Source organism: Filicampus tigris, chromosome 6, assembly GCF_054856515.1.
Source record: "Filicampus tigris isolate MCC_2025a chromosome 6, RoL_Ftig_1.0, whole genome shotgun sequence".
NCBI classification, from domain to species: Eukaryota; Metazoa; Chordata; class Actinopteri; order Syngnathiformes; family Syngnathidae; genus Filicampus; species Filicampus tigris.
The window spans coordinates 11,419,903-11,436,885 of record NC_141222.1 but is presented as its reverse complement, the minus strand read 5'-3'; the positions used below and the strand labels follow the sequence as shown (position 1 = coordinate 11,436,885).

The 16,983-nt window shown below is 42.7% G+C and overlaps 2 protein-coding genes across 6 annotated transcripts; one reads left to right on the top strand and one right to left on the bottom strand.

Moving 5' to 3' along the window:
• Positions 1–566: 566 nt before the first annotated feature.
• LOC147145789 (MHC class II regulatory factor RFX1-like) lies at positions 567–12,634 on the bottom strand. Of its 4 annotated transcripts, none has more exons than XM_086033887.1 (18): positions 12,504–12,634; positions 11,000–11,372; positions 8,180–8,277; positions 8,008–8,100; positions 5,990–6,066; positions 5,620–5,908; positions 5,166–5,347; positions 4,972–5,091; positions 4,786–4,907; positions 4,526–4,644; positions 3,655–3,758; positions 3,429–3,580; positions 3,251–3,348; positions 2,165–2,314; positions 1,842–2,053; positions 1,613–1,766; positions 1,452–1,497; positions 567–1,367 (listed from the first exon to the last, which is right to left on the bottom strand). In XM_086033887.1, the coding sequence occupies exons 2-18, from the start codon at positions 11,343–11,345 to the stop codon at positions 1,192–1,194; spliced, it is 2,538 nt and encodes an 845-aa protein (XP_085890013.1). In that variant the 5' UTR covers positions 11,346–11,372; positions 12,504–12,634; the 3' UTR covers positions 567–1,191. The 4 variants fall into 4 exon arrangements, with proteins under 4 accessions (XP_085890013.1, XP_085890016.1, XP_085890014.1 ...); XM_086033890.1 differs by having other exon boundaries at positions 8,008–8,097; XM_086033888.1 differs by having other exon boundaries at positions 12,454–12,583.
• Positions 11,579–15,922, top strand: rln3b (relaxin 3b). Of its 2 annotated transcripts, none has more exons than XM_086033892.1 (3): positions 11,579–11,827; positions 15,156–15,511; positions 15,579–15,922. In XM_086033892.1, exons 2-3 carry the CDS (start codon positions 15,337–15,339, stop codon positions 15,857–15,859), a joined length of 456 nt encoding a protein of 151 aa, XP_085890018.1. In that variant the 5' UTR covers positions 11,579–11,827; positions 15,156–15,336; the 3' UTR covers positions 15,860–15,922. The 2 variants fall into 2 exon arrangements, with proteins under 2 accessions (XP_085890018.1, XP_085890017.1); XM_086033891.1 differs by lacking the exon at positions 11,579–11,827 and adding an exon at positions 12,617–12,789.
• The last annotated feature ends 1,061 nt before the right edge of the window (positions 15,923–16,983 follow it).

The following is a 16,983-nucleotide window of genomic DNA, read 5'->3' as shown; positions in this document are numbered from 1 at the left end:
AGAATCCACATTGCAGTACGTGAACAACAACACTGCTTTTTTACACCTCATTTAAAATTTTTTTTGCAGTGAATTTTTGCCTGGCCAACAAATTGTTTTACTAAGCGGTCTCAGAAAATAATTAAACATGAAATCCTGATAAAATAACCAATCCTGCTTCAACTTGTTCGTTGTGCTCTTTGTAAAGGGTCGGTTTTAAAGTTCAGCACATCTGAAATCACATTAAAAATCGAGCTTAGTACTCTGTAGGCATTCAACATGTATCCTAAGGCAGTTTATGGTCAAAAACCATACAATTTGGATGTATGAAACATGGGGATGGAAAATATACATTAACACTACAAAACACCGTACAGCTTAACTTGGTACATCAAGTTAATACACAGGTAACCATGGATACAATGGGGTAAATGCTTCTGAATCAAGATTATTCAAGTTTTCTTTGATCTTGGATGATGGTTTGTTTTTGTGTGAGGAAGTGACTAGCTCTGCGATCTGGTGAAGGAAATGAATATATGGAAGAATGGGCAAAGGAGAGATGACAAACAGCAAAGTTGGCAGACCCATCACATGGCTCACATGATTTTTAATAGCTACAAAAGTTCATGACAACAAGGCTACCCCCCCCCATATGAATGCAACAATACATACGATATAGAATACAAGCTCAATTAGGCTAGCAATCTCTCAAAGGCACAGCGTATCAGTTAGTTGGCCAAATTAAATAGGACATACAGAAAGTCAAGAAAATATGGCATCCACAACCAGTTGCCCACTAGTGAGCCCACAAAATCCAATAATCCTGATCATAAAACACCCCTCCATGGACATTGCTTAGAAGGCAATGTATTTTAGACATTACAAGGGCAATATCTCCACATCATCTGGCTAGTGGTTAAGGCGGGGCAAGGGAGACCCACGGAAATATCATTCATCGAGTGTCAGGTAAAATATGTGACATTTGTGCAGGGCTGGCCACTGACTGTTCCGGGAAGGCACGGGGATCAACATGATTACATGACAAATAAGAAACAAAATGGCAGCACGCAGAGCAAAGAATACATCATTGGCATAATGGGCGCTCCCGTTTTCTTATACATGCTCACACTGGACAAACACACACTCAACACCAAAGTATCAATTCAGAGGAGTGCACACGACAGTGGGAGCAGGATGGGATGACGTTTTCCTCTAAGCCGGTGTGTTGTGCGTCTCTGTCAGACTGTGCAGGCTTAAACCGGTCCTGGGCTGCTTGGCAGGCGGCTCCAACAGCTCCTTGTCTTCCAGCATGCTCAGAGAGCCGGACTGCAAGACCAGATCGGCGCTCTCCTCCTCGCTCTCTTCATCCTCGTCTTCGTCTTCCTCATCTGAAGGAGAACAGACGAAGCGGCGTCAAGAGGACCGCCAAAAGAAGAAGTTATGACCGGCAGCACCAGGTGTGCTGACGTTACCTTTCTCCAGGTCCGGAGTGGATCGGCTCTTGACTGTGCTGGCGAACTACAACGCAAAAGATACAGAAAACTCACACGAAAACGGGATATTTTCAAAGCAGAATATCCTGAACTTTTTTGTGAGCGTTGTACGCTATTCCCCCCCATTTTCCGACACTCACTTCTCCCATGACCGCAACCGGGGTCTCTCCTTTGGCCTGAGCCACCCTGTGCTCGATCAGGTAGTACATGTACTCGTCGTACAGCAAGCGGATCAGGTGGAAGGATCCGAAGCTGGCTGCGCTGCGCAGGGTCAGGTCTCGAATCACCATCGAACTGGTGGTTGCCGAGACGTTTTTAGACTTTTAACACACTGCAAGACAAAGCCACGTCCGGCCAGCAACCTCTCACCTGTAGAAGGACCAGTTGAGCAGGAAGACCTTGGCGGCCTTGGGCAGGGCGACGGGGTTGGCCTCGTACGGTCGGAGCACCTGGGAGACGACGCCGTCCAGCCAGGAGGCCCACTGCTCCAAGGAGTTCTGCTGCTGCAGGGTCATCTTAAAGTCTTGCTCAAGCCGCTGGACGATGCGGTCCTCACACTGACACACCCACGACGCTTGTTCCTGATGGGGGCGAGGTGGGGGAGACGGGCCCATTAGGATCCGCGGCGTCCCGCCGCGCTCGTGTTCTTGCGAGCGGGACGCCCCCCCCCCCCCCCCCCCCCCCCAGCGCACCTGAACGTTGGTGAAATCCACACGGTTGAGGTCGGAGAGCATCTGGTTGATCTGAGCCGAGTTCTGGAGGACGGCGCGGGCTGCCTGGGCCAGGTGGTTCAAGCTGGTGTAGCGACGCAGCGTTTGGGAAAAAGAGCCCACGCACACCACCTAAGGGAAAGACATATGCGCAACGCAAAATGGCACTGCTGGTGCATTTTCAGGAATCTGTATTCAATTTATATATTTTTTACTCCTGACTTTTTTCAAGTTGTGTGGATGACAACACCTTTTACTGGTACCTAGGTAGTACCTCGGTGTAAAATAAATACATCAATAAATAAAAATAGAATCACTGATCCATATCGCATTTCATTCATACATGACGTAACTGAATATGCTTCGCAAACTGTAATCGAAAATACATTTAAAAGCAAACACACTTACAGAGGTTTAAAAGCAAAGTAAAGAAATAAAAAAATTGCTTACTAAATTTACTAAGAGAGCGTGCGGTGCAAGAACAAGAGTTTCAAAAACATGATTTTAAAAATACTTAATACTTTAATACATAAGCATAGTATGGAAAGAGAGCATAGGTTGTAACCTAAATTTAAAAGCATTTACACTTTTTTTTTTATCTTTAATTCATATGATAAATAAATTTTACCAGCAAATTGGGGTCTATGTTGTACACAAGTTGAGAGAAGATTACAAATTTTTTGGTGAGGGCGTATCATACACGGGTGCGTGATATTCACAGGGATTTTATGGTATTTCTTTAATAACAACACGCAACAACAGAATTTATTTTCTTATGCTCAGTACAAGCACTATGTCAGTAAAAAAAAGGGAAACTATTTTACGTGCAGATTTCTTTTCATTGTGCCATTTTATGTCAACTGGTATAATATATAATCATTGACACTAAAAATTCTTTTTTATTTTTGTGCATTTCCGACTGCATTTTTTTTTTTACCTTTACTTAAATAAAGGAGTTGAATCCATACCTTCACCAAACTATTTTTCACACAAGCATCTGAGCTTCTACATAAGTACAGAGTGCAAGTACTTCTGCTACCGCTGGAAAATGGATGGATGCAAACAAACCTTAATGCGCACCATCTCTTCTGGGATGTTCATCATGGCGCCGGACAGCCAGCTCTCCAGACTCTTAGCAAAATTACGGATGGCCTGAGTTAAGGCACCTGAGGAACAAAGCAATCGTGTGTTGAAATTCAACAGATCCCCCTCACTTTGTGCGCATTTTCATTCCCCGCATCCTTACTGGGGATGGGTCGGAGCACATCGGGGATGAGGATCTCCACCAGCGTCTGATAGAGAAGGTTGTCACACGCTCTTGTCCAGTGTAGTACAGGCTCAAACTTACACAGCAGCACAAGGCACGATTTTGGCAGCCGTTTCTCCGACTCGTGGTGACTGAAAGAGCACACGGTTGCTATCGTCGCAGCGGCGATGGTGGCGGGTCAAGGAGTTTGACTTTTGACACTCACAGGTTGAGCGTTTCTGGGTCGCTGGCTTGGCTGAACCTCCAGAAGGACTTCCAAAGTGTCTCCACAAGAGTGAACTGAAGGTTCACCATCACATCCAGAACGGCCTGTTGTTGAGGAAAAAAACATTTTTAAAACAGCATGGAAGAGATCAGCAGTGCTAGCTGTCGAATGGCGTTTTAAGCGGACGCGTGGCTGAAGTGCTGAGAACTGAATTGAAATGTAAAATGTGAGCGTCGGAAAAGTTAAAAATGTTGAGAGCGAGTACGAGAATTGCCAAAATACTAACATGCCGCGCTAACATATAGCAGGAGAGCGATCTTGGCGGGTTGGTGAGGATTTTATAGCATACCTTGTATTCAGGTACTATTTCAAATGAGAACGGATGAATGCTAACATGCTAGCAGTTTTCATGCTAACATATAGAAAGATGGCAACCTGAGTAGAGAAAGCTCATTTGCTGATAGAGTTTGACATCATGCCGTGTATTCTGAAACTATATGAGAATCTTGGTTAGAATAGTTTGGGATTTTTCATTATAGTCACTTTTTAGTTTTGATGTTTGTTTTTTTTAAATTCAGCTAATTTTACTTAGTTTTTAGAGCAAGTTTATTAGTTTTGGTATTTTTAAAAACGTTTCGTTTGAGTTTAGGTTTTATTATTAGTATTAGTTTTTTTTAAGTACCGGTATAGAGTATTTGTTAAGCTCAAGATTTTAAAAAAAGGGTCAATTCACAACCAACTTCCTTCTTCTGTAGCTACAATGTATAGCAATACCAACATAAATACATTTAAAATAAAGCCCGAAAGCTCGCTTCTGACATGACTTTACAAAGACAAAAATGGAAGACATTTTGGCTTCTCTGTCGCCTACCTCAGAGTGTTCCCTGTAGAGCGTCTGAAAGGCCTTGAGGTGTTCAGGCAGTATCCCATCAGGCAGGCTGCGCTCTTGCACATCCATGTCGACAAAATCAGGCAACGGACGCGATGCTTCTACACAAGACGGAGGACACGCTGGAGTCACCACTGTACATGATATTCTCTTCCACTTAAACCTTTTTTTTTGAGCAGGGGAATAATATGCAAAACAGTAACACCAACAGTAACAGGTACGTAAATGGGCCAGTTCCTCACCCAGGAACTGCTGGTAGTGCTGCACCTGGGCTGAAATATCACAAACCACTCCTGCCTGCTGCTGAGACGCCCCCCCTGACGTCCCGTTGGTGACCCCCTCTGTTTTCTGAACGGCCTTTATCCTTTTGGACAGAAAACACCCAGGTCAGAACAAAGACCAGGGACAGTAGGCGCTCACAAGGATACCTGTTTTTCTGTGAGAACGGCTGCTGCCGCATTGCCATGTGCTGCTGTTCATCCATCAGTCTGAGCAGAGGGGAGCCAGATTTGATCCTGAGTCCATAGTAGTGGTACTTTGAGTTCCCCCTGAAACAACAACGTCAAGGCTTACAACCATGTGGCGGGCAGGAGAATTACAACAATGAGCATTGCGTACATACCGGGTCCCGAGCCTTCGAGTGCGGAGGCCCATGAAGACAGACCTGATGAGTTTGCCAAAGGAGGCGGCATTGACCGGTTCCAGCTTCTGCTCCTGGCAGTGCAGCAGGTAGTGGTAGTAGAGGGTGCAGCGAGGCAGACTCACCCCCTCTGCACCTTCGTAGTTGTCACACAGCCACTGGACCTGAAGAGCGCAGCCACGACGGTCGGAAAACGCACCCAGAAAGCATTCGCAGCATGCCACCTTTTTCCATATTTTGTGATGTTATGGCATCATTCTAAAATTGAATGAATGTATTTCTTTGCCTCCGAGCCCAACTCAACACAACACCCAATAATGAAAACAAAAATAAGAAATGTGGGGAGTTGTGTGCCAATTTGTGAAGGAGGGGGGGGAATTAATTATCTGTCATCTATTCAATCGCCCGTTAATTCACATAAAGCTGGAATACTCACAGTGGCCGGAGGGGCACGTGAATTTGGGCTGGAGTAGCTCTGTCCGCCTCCTGTTCCTGCCCCTCCCCCTAACAAATAAGAACCCTGAATGACGTAACCGGCCCCACTCGCAGAGGTGCCCCCGCTCGTGGCAGCTGCTGCTCCTACAGAGGAGGAGAGAGTCTGCGAGGTCACCGAGCCGCTGATGTCGGACTCCGAGCTAGATGTGGCCTCGTAGAAGTTGGAGGCGGAGGCGGGAGGGGTCTGAGAGTAGAGGGGTGAGTCGGAGAAAGAGTAGCTGCCCGGTCGGCTGGAGGGGGATGCAAAGATTTTGTAACTCGGACGGCTGAAAGCTGAAACATGCAAAGATGTAAACGTCTTTGTCCCTCACATAGCTGATGTGGTGAAAGCGTTGTCGGCGCCTCCGCCGTCCACATACTGCACCTGGCTGGAGTACACCTGCTCCACCTTGAAACATAATAAGGAAAGAGGAGCTTTGACATGACCTGCTCATTTTATCCTGACCTACTCATTTCACAAAAACGGAAACCCCGCATCAATTAAGAAGAAACAATATCTGTGTTTGGGATCGCTCCCTATCGCCTATACGATAGTGTCGTATACGTACGGCAATGTGTTGTGACCTATATAGTGCCTTCAATGTCTCCCACAAGGCATCTTAACTCATTCAATGCCAGACATTTTTAGACTCTCTTTTACCCTAATGTTTGATTTTTTTTTTTTTTTTATAAACCCTATAAATAAGTTCCTGGGATTGGATGGCTGGACTGTGAAAAGACTAATATATATGTCAATGGCAATGAATTAAAAGGTAGTGAACAATCAATTTGTCAATAGGAAAGCCACATATCTTAATGAAATGCACTTTTTCCGGGCTATTGTGGAATTCTGATTAAATTTGCGTTTGTGGAATATAAATTAAGCAGCAAAATGCACTCGTTTTTAGCCATCTCCGGGGGCGGCCATTTTGTCCCTTCTGTCGACTGAAAAGGACATCACAACTGCTCACAACGACCAATCACGGCTGACCTGTTTTCTGAATCTGAGCCGTGATTGGTCAGTTGTGATGTCATTTTCAGTCGACAGACGACAAAATGGTCGCCCCCAGAGATGGCTAAAAACAAGTGGATTAACAGTTATTCCACAAACGCAATATTTATCAGAATACCCTGTTTGAACTAGTGGGCTGGCATAGAACATATTCTTGAAAACGAAATGTTTGCATTGACTTGCTCTTTATACAATATCAGGTTATTTTAATTTTTTCCTCCAATGTTTATTACATAAAGTAAACCAGCTGAGGTTGTTGTTGAAATTATGCGACCCCAATGACGTAATTAGCGATGATGTCTAATTTTGTATACTTTGTAGCTGAGCAACAATTGAGGGAAGGTGCTAACAGCTAAATGAAAATATATTTCATTTTCATCCATCCATCCAAACTGCTTATCCTGACGAGGGTTGTGGCCATGCTGGAGCCTATCCCAGCTGTCTTCGGGCAGTAGGTGGGGTACACCACAACTGGTTGCCAGTCAATTGCAGGGCACACAAAGACAAAAAAACAGTCACACTCACAATCACACTTAGGGACAATTTAGAGTGTTCAATTAACCTACCATGCATGTTTTTAGAATGTGGGAGGAAAACGGAGTACCGGAGAAAACCAACGCAGGCACAGGGAAAACATGTAAACTCCACACGGATTCGAACCCACGACATGTGCACTGTGAGGCGGACATATTAACCATTCGTCCACCGTGCCACTTATTTCATTTTCATTTTATACTTTATTAGGAGTGCACACTTTTTTTTTGCACAGAGGAGGCAGATAATTATTACAATGCGTCTTCCTGACTATGTACTGTCAAAGTTTCCAAAACGCTTCAATTGCTTTCATGAACAGGAAACAGTGGAAACAACAGCAGCAGGCCTGCTACTAACGCACATCCTGCCACACTCTACTTGGGGTGGGGTGGTGTTCACGTACATATCAAGACACTTTGGGGCTAGCAGCTGGAAGATTACTGGTCCAACTCCTGGTCTAAATTCTGTTCATGTTTCTCCATTAGCAAAATACTGAGTACTGAGTGTGTTTACTTCCCTTTCAATCTGGTTAACTGGCAACATTGCAACACCTCTGTGAGTAAGATACAGCAGTATAAATATACAGTGGAACCTCCAAAGTGCTGGCATGTGAAACATAATCCTGGAAAAAATGAATATAATTTACATTCTCTGGAAAATTTGTTTTGAAATGAGCAACCAGCCTCATAGAACAGATGTTCAACTTTGTTGGCTCTACTGGAAAAGGTACAGTAGGTAGAATAATTGTATTACGCAGAATAATGATGGCGATGGGATTCTCATTCGATGTTTTTTTATCTTTACCTCTTGGTTTATGTGTACAGACTGCAGATTGTTGACGTGTCCTGATTGAATCCTCTTGCCAGCCTGTGACACCGTCTGCAACACTGACCTCTGCTGGCGGAAACAGTCACAACGTCAACATGAAACTACCTTGGCGATCGTGAACCTCTTCTATTGCAGTACGATGACTTACCTGAGTGGTGGTTTGCACTGGCTGGACCACTTGAGTAGGCACACCTGGGGCAGGTGAGCTGGATTCTGACAGGCTGTCATTGGAGTGAGCAGAACCCTCTGGGCACCAAACAAGTAGAGTGAGAAAGAGAGACTTGAATGAGCAACAAAAAGAAGTCATGCACGCACAATGTGACAACTCACGACATGCGGCTTGGAAAGTGTAATAAAAGCCACTGCAGAACATCCCATGTGTGTTTTTGGGTTCGGCTGAGGAGAAACTGAGACAAATGCACTCGTCTCTGCTTTTTATCGTGTGTAGAGAACGACAGCCTCGGACAGCTAATCTCCCCAGATGGAGAGAAATCCCTCCAACTTGTAAACATGCATATCAGATGCGAGAGGAAAACGAGACATATGAGGGATGTTGGCTACGGGATGATGGACAACATGTGGAGGGAAGGCTCACGCACTTCCTTTTAACCCTTTTGACTAATGGATTTCAATTTGTCTTACTGCAACGTGACACTTGTTACTTCTCCAAGTTAACAAAGCAACCGCGTACTCATTTTGAATGTAGAACACAAATTGCTGGTGAACATTTGAAAACTACTGACTTGACAATAAACAAAGTTCTAAACGTTACAACCCCTGAGCTGAGCTGCATCTTGTGACTTGTGGAACAAACCTTTACGACTTTCCTGTGAGGGCAGTGATTGTATCACCCAATGGACTCTCTCCCTCTCTCTGTCTCTCTCTCTGCTACTACTCTTCTCAGTGAGTGGCTGATAGATTTGATAGACGTTCAGCTGCCTCTAACTTGTCAATACATCTGAAATGAAAGCACAGCTGTATACATATCATGAACTATGAAATAGTAGGAGGCACTGTGAATGGGCCATGTTGACATTTGATTATTGTCTAACAACATAAAATCTAACCTCCAGATAAGCCCTATTGCGAATTGTATAAAATAAATACTCACCTTAACTTCCAATCGGACAATTCAAAATCGACACTTTTAACATTTCCTTGCTTCATTCGGTCTTTTTAAGACAGGTCAGGCTATTTAAGTTGCATGTATGTTTATACTATAGCCAATGTAAACTGCCATAAGCAGCCTTCGATCACAAATGTAAACAGATTGATGGAAGCATAGTCGTGCAAATGACATATTGGCTGTAACATGTTCTACTTCAATTTGAAATGCACAGTTATCAAGATGATTGAATAGGCCTTCTCATTAGGAGGCAGACAAACTCTCCACCCGCCTGCCCCAACGTGTGACTTTGTGGGTGAGAGTATACTGTGTTACTTGACACTAGCAGGTAAAAATATCCACTCACACACAGACCTAAAATAAACATCCAGGAAAAGAACCAAGGCCTCAATCTCTTTCATTCTCTTCTCGTTATGAGCAGATTTTCAAAATGCCAAACATTGTCTTTGACATATAGCCAGAAAACACTTATTTGCACACATTAATACCCAATTTAAGTTGCCATGGTTACAGATTTCCTTGTTAGCAGTTGGGAATGGCTGCTATTTCATAAGCTACATTATTATAACACTAACTCTCCAGCAAACTCAAAAAGAAGCTGCATTCCATCCCTCACAGTTGGTACAATGTAACCTAGCAACCACATGCATCACATTATATTGTTGTGGTCTCTGCGCCTCCACACGCACGCACGGGCGCACATTTCCACACACACACACACGCACAGAGACACACAATATTACTAAGTGTGCTGACGATGGTAATAATGACTTAACACTGAGCTGACTAAACATCGACCCCAAAAATTAAAATAGCTAGACAATGGAAACTATGAAAATAGTTAGTCAACCCTTTTCTTTTTGGTATTTACTGCGTTTTTGTGCTTGTAATTATCATATCTGCATTATCCTTTTTTACAACACTGACTGATTTGCTAGAAAGATACAAGGAAGAAAATACTGACATGATTCACATTGACTGAAAAGTGGTGATACTTAATATTGTTTAAAATAACTGAATCACATCTAGAACAGGCAGAGCAGGATATCACAGGAGACGAGAGCTATAGTTGAATTTTGCCCATGATAAAAGAGTTATTTTAATTATTAAATTGAATTGTTTTTTCATTATCATGGCACACATTTTGCTCCCAACCACTTCAAATAGAGCAGTGGTCTCCAGCATGGTACCCGCACGCTCCAGGTAGCCCCCAAGGACCACATGGGTAGCCTGCAAGCCTGATCTAAAAGTAGCTAACCAATGCAGAGATTTATAGAAATAAAGTGCTGAATATTAACATGTATCTGTTTCCAACTTGTAAAATTATTTTTTTATTGTGAAAATCATTGATATGATCAGTGACTTTACATAAATGAACACTGTATCATTAATTAATAATAACACATAATTACGTTTTTTTTTTTTTTTAGCAATTTGTTTTTTCAAATGTGTGTGTGTACCAAACAGATAGACATCCTCATTATTCAGTCCCCAAAAAGAATCTCTCTGTTTGAAAAAGGTGGTGTAGACCAATGTATTATTTATTAAAAAAAAAAAAACAGTGCAACTAAGTCCTCAAGAGTGTTGGCACTCGATTAAGCAGGAAGATTGTTTTTAAACCGATTTTCCTATAATACCCAACCTCGTTTTGTTTTTTGTTTTTATCCCATCAGCCGTCATCACAAACTAGCTACAATCGAACCTTCATTTTACACCCCAAAAATATTCTCATGAGATTGGACTGCCTACATGTCATGTCATGTCATGTCCTCGTAATGATTGTGCGAGCTACACAATGAGTATATTTGTTAAGTATTCGATAGTTTGTCACATGGCACTTACCTGTAACCGTCACTATGATGTACTGGGGTGAGGTGCTCTGACCATTAGTCTTCTGGGCCACAGTGTGCTGGATTTCAGGATTTATGTAGTGCTGTGAGGGAGCCGCTAGAACAGCTGCCTTCTGGCTCTGAGTCTGGGTAGGTGGGCCTTGGGAAGAGAGTGCATCCTGTCCACCTTTGGCTGATTGGTTGGCTGATGCAATGCTTCCAGAGGTTAGTGGTAGTCCGGCCAGGAAGTGTGCTGCTGCTGTCTTGGTGGAAGAGGGTGTGGTGGAAGCCGGGGTTGCTATGGTTACCGTGTTGGTCTGCTGAGGCTGGAGGTCCTCCGAGTATCCAGAAGTTTCCATGGCAACCAATGCTTTCAGGCGCTACTTCTGTTGATTAAAAGAGGGAGACGGATCTCAATAGTGAAAATCCTATAAACATGTCTTTGACGTCATATCCACTCGTGTTATTGCCACACAGACCTTGGTGTGTGTGTGCGTGTGTCTCTGAAGAGGAAGTAAGGCTTTATCGCTCACACTAAGCAATATTATTGAGCTTTTCAGCTTTAGTCCACTACAAATGTATAAAAATTAAGCAACCAACAGGCAACAATTCATTTTCAATCGTAAAAACATAAACAATTTCTATTCATACGAACTGCAACATACTGTAACTACTATTTCAAGTGCTTGACAGCCCAATTAATACCTACTGTAACCTTATCACCTCTGTAGCTAAGACTAGATTCACATGCACAATTATAGGACCCAGCCATTCAGGACTTTAGACCATCGCAACGTGAGATAAACCACTCCGGTGTGCACCCACACGGTAAACACGACGCGTAAGTGATCGCCAAGCACATCGGGTCATGGGAGCGAGTTCAATGTCACAACAAAAACTTTTCCCAAGTAGTTTAAAGGAGTACCTAACTCAGAACTCCCAAAATACGCACGTTTAGAAAGCATGCACGATTCAAGAAAGTAGATAATATGTGTGGAGTTGTAACGTAACCCCTCTTGCTTGAATGTGTGTTGAGTTAGCGAGAGTGATAGCTTGCCCAGCTAGCAGCTCATGTCAGATAGTAAGCTTCATATGCGCTTGTACTACCAAGCTATTGGCTAGAAACCAATGCTAGCGTGCCTGTGATTCTTCGAGGAAGACATAAACACGACTCGGGTCTAATTGTGTTCGAAGTTAAATGTGACACTCCACAAAAAGTGAATACAGTAGTCGGGGGAAAAGTCGGGCAGTCACAAGCGTTAGAACGCACCCGCCATCTTGTGCTCTGATCAGAGATCTGACATCGCCATAACAACCGTCTGCGCACGCAAAAAAAAGCTAGCAACCACTTTCATCACCGACATGCTCGAGCACTTTCATCAAACACAGACGAATTCACAAACAAAAACAGCCATGCAACTTTAGAGAGCATAAAATAATAATACAATATCATTTTGAGGCGTTCACCTCTGTTTTTCCCCGGTATTGTCCTTTTTAGTGATAAGTTTCCCCCTTACATTCGGGTTGTTGTTGACTCCGGTTGCTTGGTTCTTGTCGCCAGGACTACCGTGACTATGGCGCCTTGCCTTCACCGGGGCAACTGTTGCTAGCCTCTTGCCTAATCCCCGCCCCCCACTATATGGTGATTGGACCACTTGGGAGGTGGTCCTTACGTCTTTAACAATACTCTTCTCTTAGTGGACAATCGCTACTGTCTGTCACTCTCACTGGCGCAAGCGTCTCATGACCACTTCTAGTTTCAATGTGGACTCGCCAGTTGGCGACTTGGCGTTCTCGGAGCTGGTATGAAAGTCTTACTAATAGGCAGCATTATAATGCCTTTAGTTTCCTAAGTTTTGCTAACTGAAAGATACTATTTATTTCAACATTTATTTCAACATCGCAAATAATAATTTGATTAATATTAGTGAAATAGTAGAAAGACATTCGATTTACCCCTTAAAAAAGTGGCATTCTGAACAAAACAACAAAGAACGTGTATTTATGGATTTCTTTTTAATGTCCTGCTATTTTTAGTAGGTTCAAATTATTTTTAAAATAGTGTAACGTTATAGTCCGGCATGGTGGCGGTGCATGTTTTGAGCGCATCTGCCTCTATTCAAGGATAAGTGTTTTGAATTCAGCTCAGGTGGTTCTGCGTGGAGATTGCTGGTACTCCCGCTGCCTGTGTGAATTAAAAAAAAAATACACTTCCCTCCTAAAATATTGGAATGGACTAATAGTGAGGCACAGTCCTCAAATGTTGCTGTATAAATGTAATTTGAGCAATGTAACAGTACCAGTAATGCGGTAATTGCTGATACAATGACAGTTGTGAAAATGATGCAGGGTCCTCAAGCATGTTAAAATGTCCAGTAGTGTGGTACAGTTTTTCTCAGTCGCTTCTCAGATCAGAATTTAAATTTGCCAAACACTAAGTGCATTTCTTGAAACAATATGTGCAAATTAAAATTGCATTTTAGTCTTCCTACTTCCTTTGGGCATCAAATTCTCGCCCACATAACAACAATCATCTTCACTTGCTATGAGCTATTTCAGAATTGTGGTTGATCATTGGCTTTAAGACAACCTTTCAGCCATTTTGCATGTAGACATTTGTACAATGAACTAATGCCAAAATGTGGCGTCACAGACAAGTCATACTACACATTTTAATCAACATGACATAAGCAATTGATAATGTTGAAAACAGCAGAGAATTGTACATAATCATTTCCATGGATGTGCCAAACCATTTGCAACTTGAGAAGCTGCTTTTCTGATGTGCACAAGTAACACTACGATGTGAAAATTGGACAAGTGGTTTTGACAATTTCAATTCTGATCTGAGAAATGTACCAAAGCAACTGAGAAAAACTCTAATACCAATCAAAAACAGTGACGCAAATAACGCAGAGTGACAAAGCTACACCAATGACTACAGTAATAATGTCACAAACACGATTTTCCAAAATCGGCAAAAATCTGAGTGGTTTGCATCTTCTGGTGTAGCCTCTGTTCTTTTGTTCATGAAGTAGACATATTTTCACTTTTTTCTCTTACAATTTACAATAGTTCCCACAAACAAAAGTTCTCCGACATATTTTTATCAAGATAAACAAAGGATGATTAGTAATAGCACACTTGACATCCACTTTTAACACCCAAGTTGAAATTATTAGTTTTTTTCATGCAAATGAGCCACTGCTCACTCTGCCTTCCTGTACTGTCAGGTGAGCCAATGTAGGAATGGGTTTTGTTACCATAGTGACTAGGGCAAAGCTAAGGGATAATGCCGAGTCACACTAAAAAAAACTGCTAAGAGCATGAGAGATTATTAAAGCCTTTCACTCGTCAAGTCAACCCTCCATTACTTAGCCATGTTATTACACCTGTGAGATCCATGCAGGTGGCACATGCAGTGGTCAAACTGCCAAACACCTCCACCACCACCTTGGCAACTTCACCAAGCAATCAATTATGTGCTGCTTATTAAGCTAAAGTTTCCAGGACCGCCGCTGTGCTTACCTTTTTGGCTTTGACAGTTTTTCAGACAGTGTCATCCAGCCATTTCTCGAAAGTGGCTGATCCTCGCTCATCTTAGCATTGGAAGTTATTATTTTAACCGTCCAAATTGTAACAATTGCGGCTGCTTGCATGGAGAGGAATTTTCGGAAATAGTCATCTAACAAAACCATTACTATGTTGCATAATGTCACACTTCATGTGTGGGCGTGCATTCACTCCAGAGATCCAAATATTTGTATATAATCAATTAAAAGGGAATTTTACATAATATTGTGTATTATACTTTACTTCAATTTTCAATGCAGAATTATACTTCCTTAGGCCATCCAACAGTGTAGAATATGTGTATGAGCTTTCATGTGTGCGCACAAGCGACAGACCAAACAAGATTTACCACAGATGTTGAGCAACCTAAACTGATGAGAGTGATCTCCATTCCGTTTCTTGTTGAGAAGATACCATGACTGAGATACTGTTGTGTGTCACACAAAGCACAACAACAACAAATAGTGAGGGCAGAAAGAGCAAATAAAAGGTCACAGGCGATGAGATTGCAGACAGCTCTGTTGACGTCACCTGTGGCATCATTTGCTATGTAATCACAAATTTCTGTTACTGAATGTGCATTGTTGCCCCTAAAGGTCTCAGCTCTTATCTCTGGACATGACAAAACCGGAGGTGCTTCTCTGAGAAACTGAGACCTATATAAGATGTCCAAAATGAAACACGAACCACATCACGGACAGCAAGTAGGTACCCCACTTGGGTTTGCAGAGGCTCTTTTCAGCACAGTGAGACAGCTACAGCAGATTTTTAAGGACCATGTGGAAGGCAGCACTCTTGACCCTGTGTCTCTTGGTGGCACTGGTAGACAAAGTGCGGCCGAATGAAGCCCATTCCTCTTTCTATGGAATGAAACTGTGTGGAAGAGAGTTTATACGTGCTGTCATTTTTACCTGTGGCGGCTCTCGCTGGAGAAGAAGCACTGGAGATAAAGGTAAGTGAGATAAATCATCTATAAAAATATTCATCCTAAAATAAGTTGTAATTTCTCTTCCTATAAGCTCTTATGGGAGACGAGGCTTTTGACCAATGGAATGCAAATCCTTTCCCGCAAATGGCCAGCGAGCAGGATCCTGCACAATCCAACGTATGGAAGGACCCGACATTTGAAGCGGCATCTGTGGCCGCTGGATTCAGTCGCTCGGCTCGCTCGCCAATCTCAGAAGAGGTTCTCGAAGCTCTTCGAAGTGCTGATAGGAAAGGACGGGATGTAGTTGTGGGACTGTCCAATGCCTGTTGCAAGTGGGGCTGCAGCAAGAGTGAAATCAGCTCCTTGTGCTGAACATTGTCCTCTCTCTAATGCAGCATTCTACTCTTTTTTTTTTATTTTATTTTTTTTATTACATCCAGGTCATGAATTGCATGACTCTATGATTTCTTGTCCAAAGGTGGGCGAGACTAATTTTGTGTATATGTTCAATAAAGTTGTGTGTCATTGGTAATAAAGTCTCTTCCGCTTCTTCGTTCACTTACAGTATGTCTCCCTTTGGAAAATGCCTACTTCTCTGCAGTCTTGATTCAGATTGATACGTAAAAAGAAAGTACTGTAGTTTGATTAGTGCTCAGGTGAGTCAAACTTGTCCTCATCCACATGATAGCTATGCTTACCAGTTACAGTGGTGGTGAAACCACAAAAATGTATAATTGTTAGGGGCGTACCACAATGCCCAAAATCAAGCTTTTGTGTGTGAGAGTCAGCTGGGATAGGCTCCAGCACACCTGCGACCTTAGTGAGGATAAATGATAAAGTGACTGGATTGATGGATGGTTCAATTCACAATTCACATTGGGTAAAGTCATGAAACACGCCCTAGCAATTGTGATGTCATTTTCTGTCAACAGCAAGTAGCAAAATGCCTGCCCAAGAGATGGATAAAAAAAGGTGGATTTTGTTGCTTAATTCACATTCACAAAATGCAGTATTAATCAGACTGCTGTGTTTAGATTAGTGTGAGTGCATAGAACATATAATTGTAAACAAAACTTTTGACTTGACATCCCCTTCAACTGCTGAGCTGCACTGCCACTGGCTAGCTAGAGTGTGATGTAGCGCATTCTATCTCTTGTCCCTTATCTAACATGTTTCTGTGGTCATTTATAATAAAATGACATTGAGGGCCAGCTTTGGCTTGCGGGCCTTAAATTTGAAGCTTCTGTGCTAGAGGGATTACAACCATCCACACTCACATTCACACCTAACGACATTTTCGTCTTCAACTAACATAAATAAGCATGTTTATTAGAATGTGGGCAGACGCCTGAGTACCTGGAGAAGGGAACCAGTGAGAATCTTCAACCTCGAACTGTGAGGCGGCTGTAGTTGGACACCATGTCATCTAGACAAGACCACGCAGTCTCTGTCAAGATATCTTTTTATCTGTATTGTTATAACAAATACAACAAATA

What these genes read in the sequence shown, in the direction of transcription:
- rln3b (XM_086033892.1), top strand. Translation starts at nt 15,337, where the DNA reads ATGTGGAAGGCAGCACTCTTGACCCTGTGTCTCTTGGTGGCACTGGTA. An exon ending in AAGAAGCACTGGAGATAAAG is followed by an intron (nt 15,512 to 15,578) that starts GTAAGTGAGATA and finishes TCTTCCTATAAG; the next exon opens with CTCTTATGGGAGACGAGGCT.
- LOC147145789 (XM_086033887.1), bottom strand. Translation starts at nt 11,345, where the DNA reads ATGGAAACTTCTGGATACTCGGAGGACCTCCAGCCTCAGCAGACCAAC. An exon ending in TCTACAGGGAACACTCTGAG is followed by an intron (nt 3,759 to 4,525) that starts GTAGGCGACAGA and finishes CCTCAACAACAG; the next exon opens with GCCGTTCTGGATGTGATGGT. An exon ending in TGGATTTCACCAACGTTCAG is followed by an intron (nt 2,054 to 2,164) that starts GTGCGCTGGGGG and finishes CGCCCCCATCAG; the next exon opens with GAACAAGCGTCGTGGGTGTG.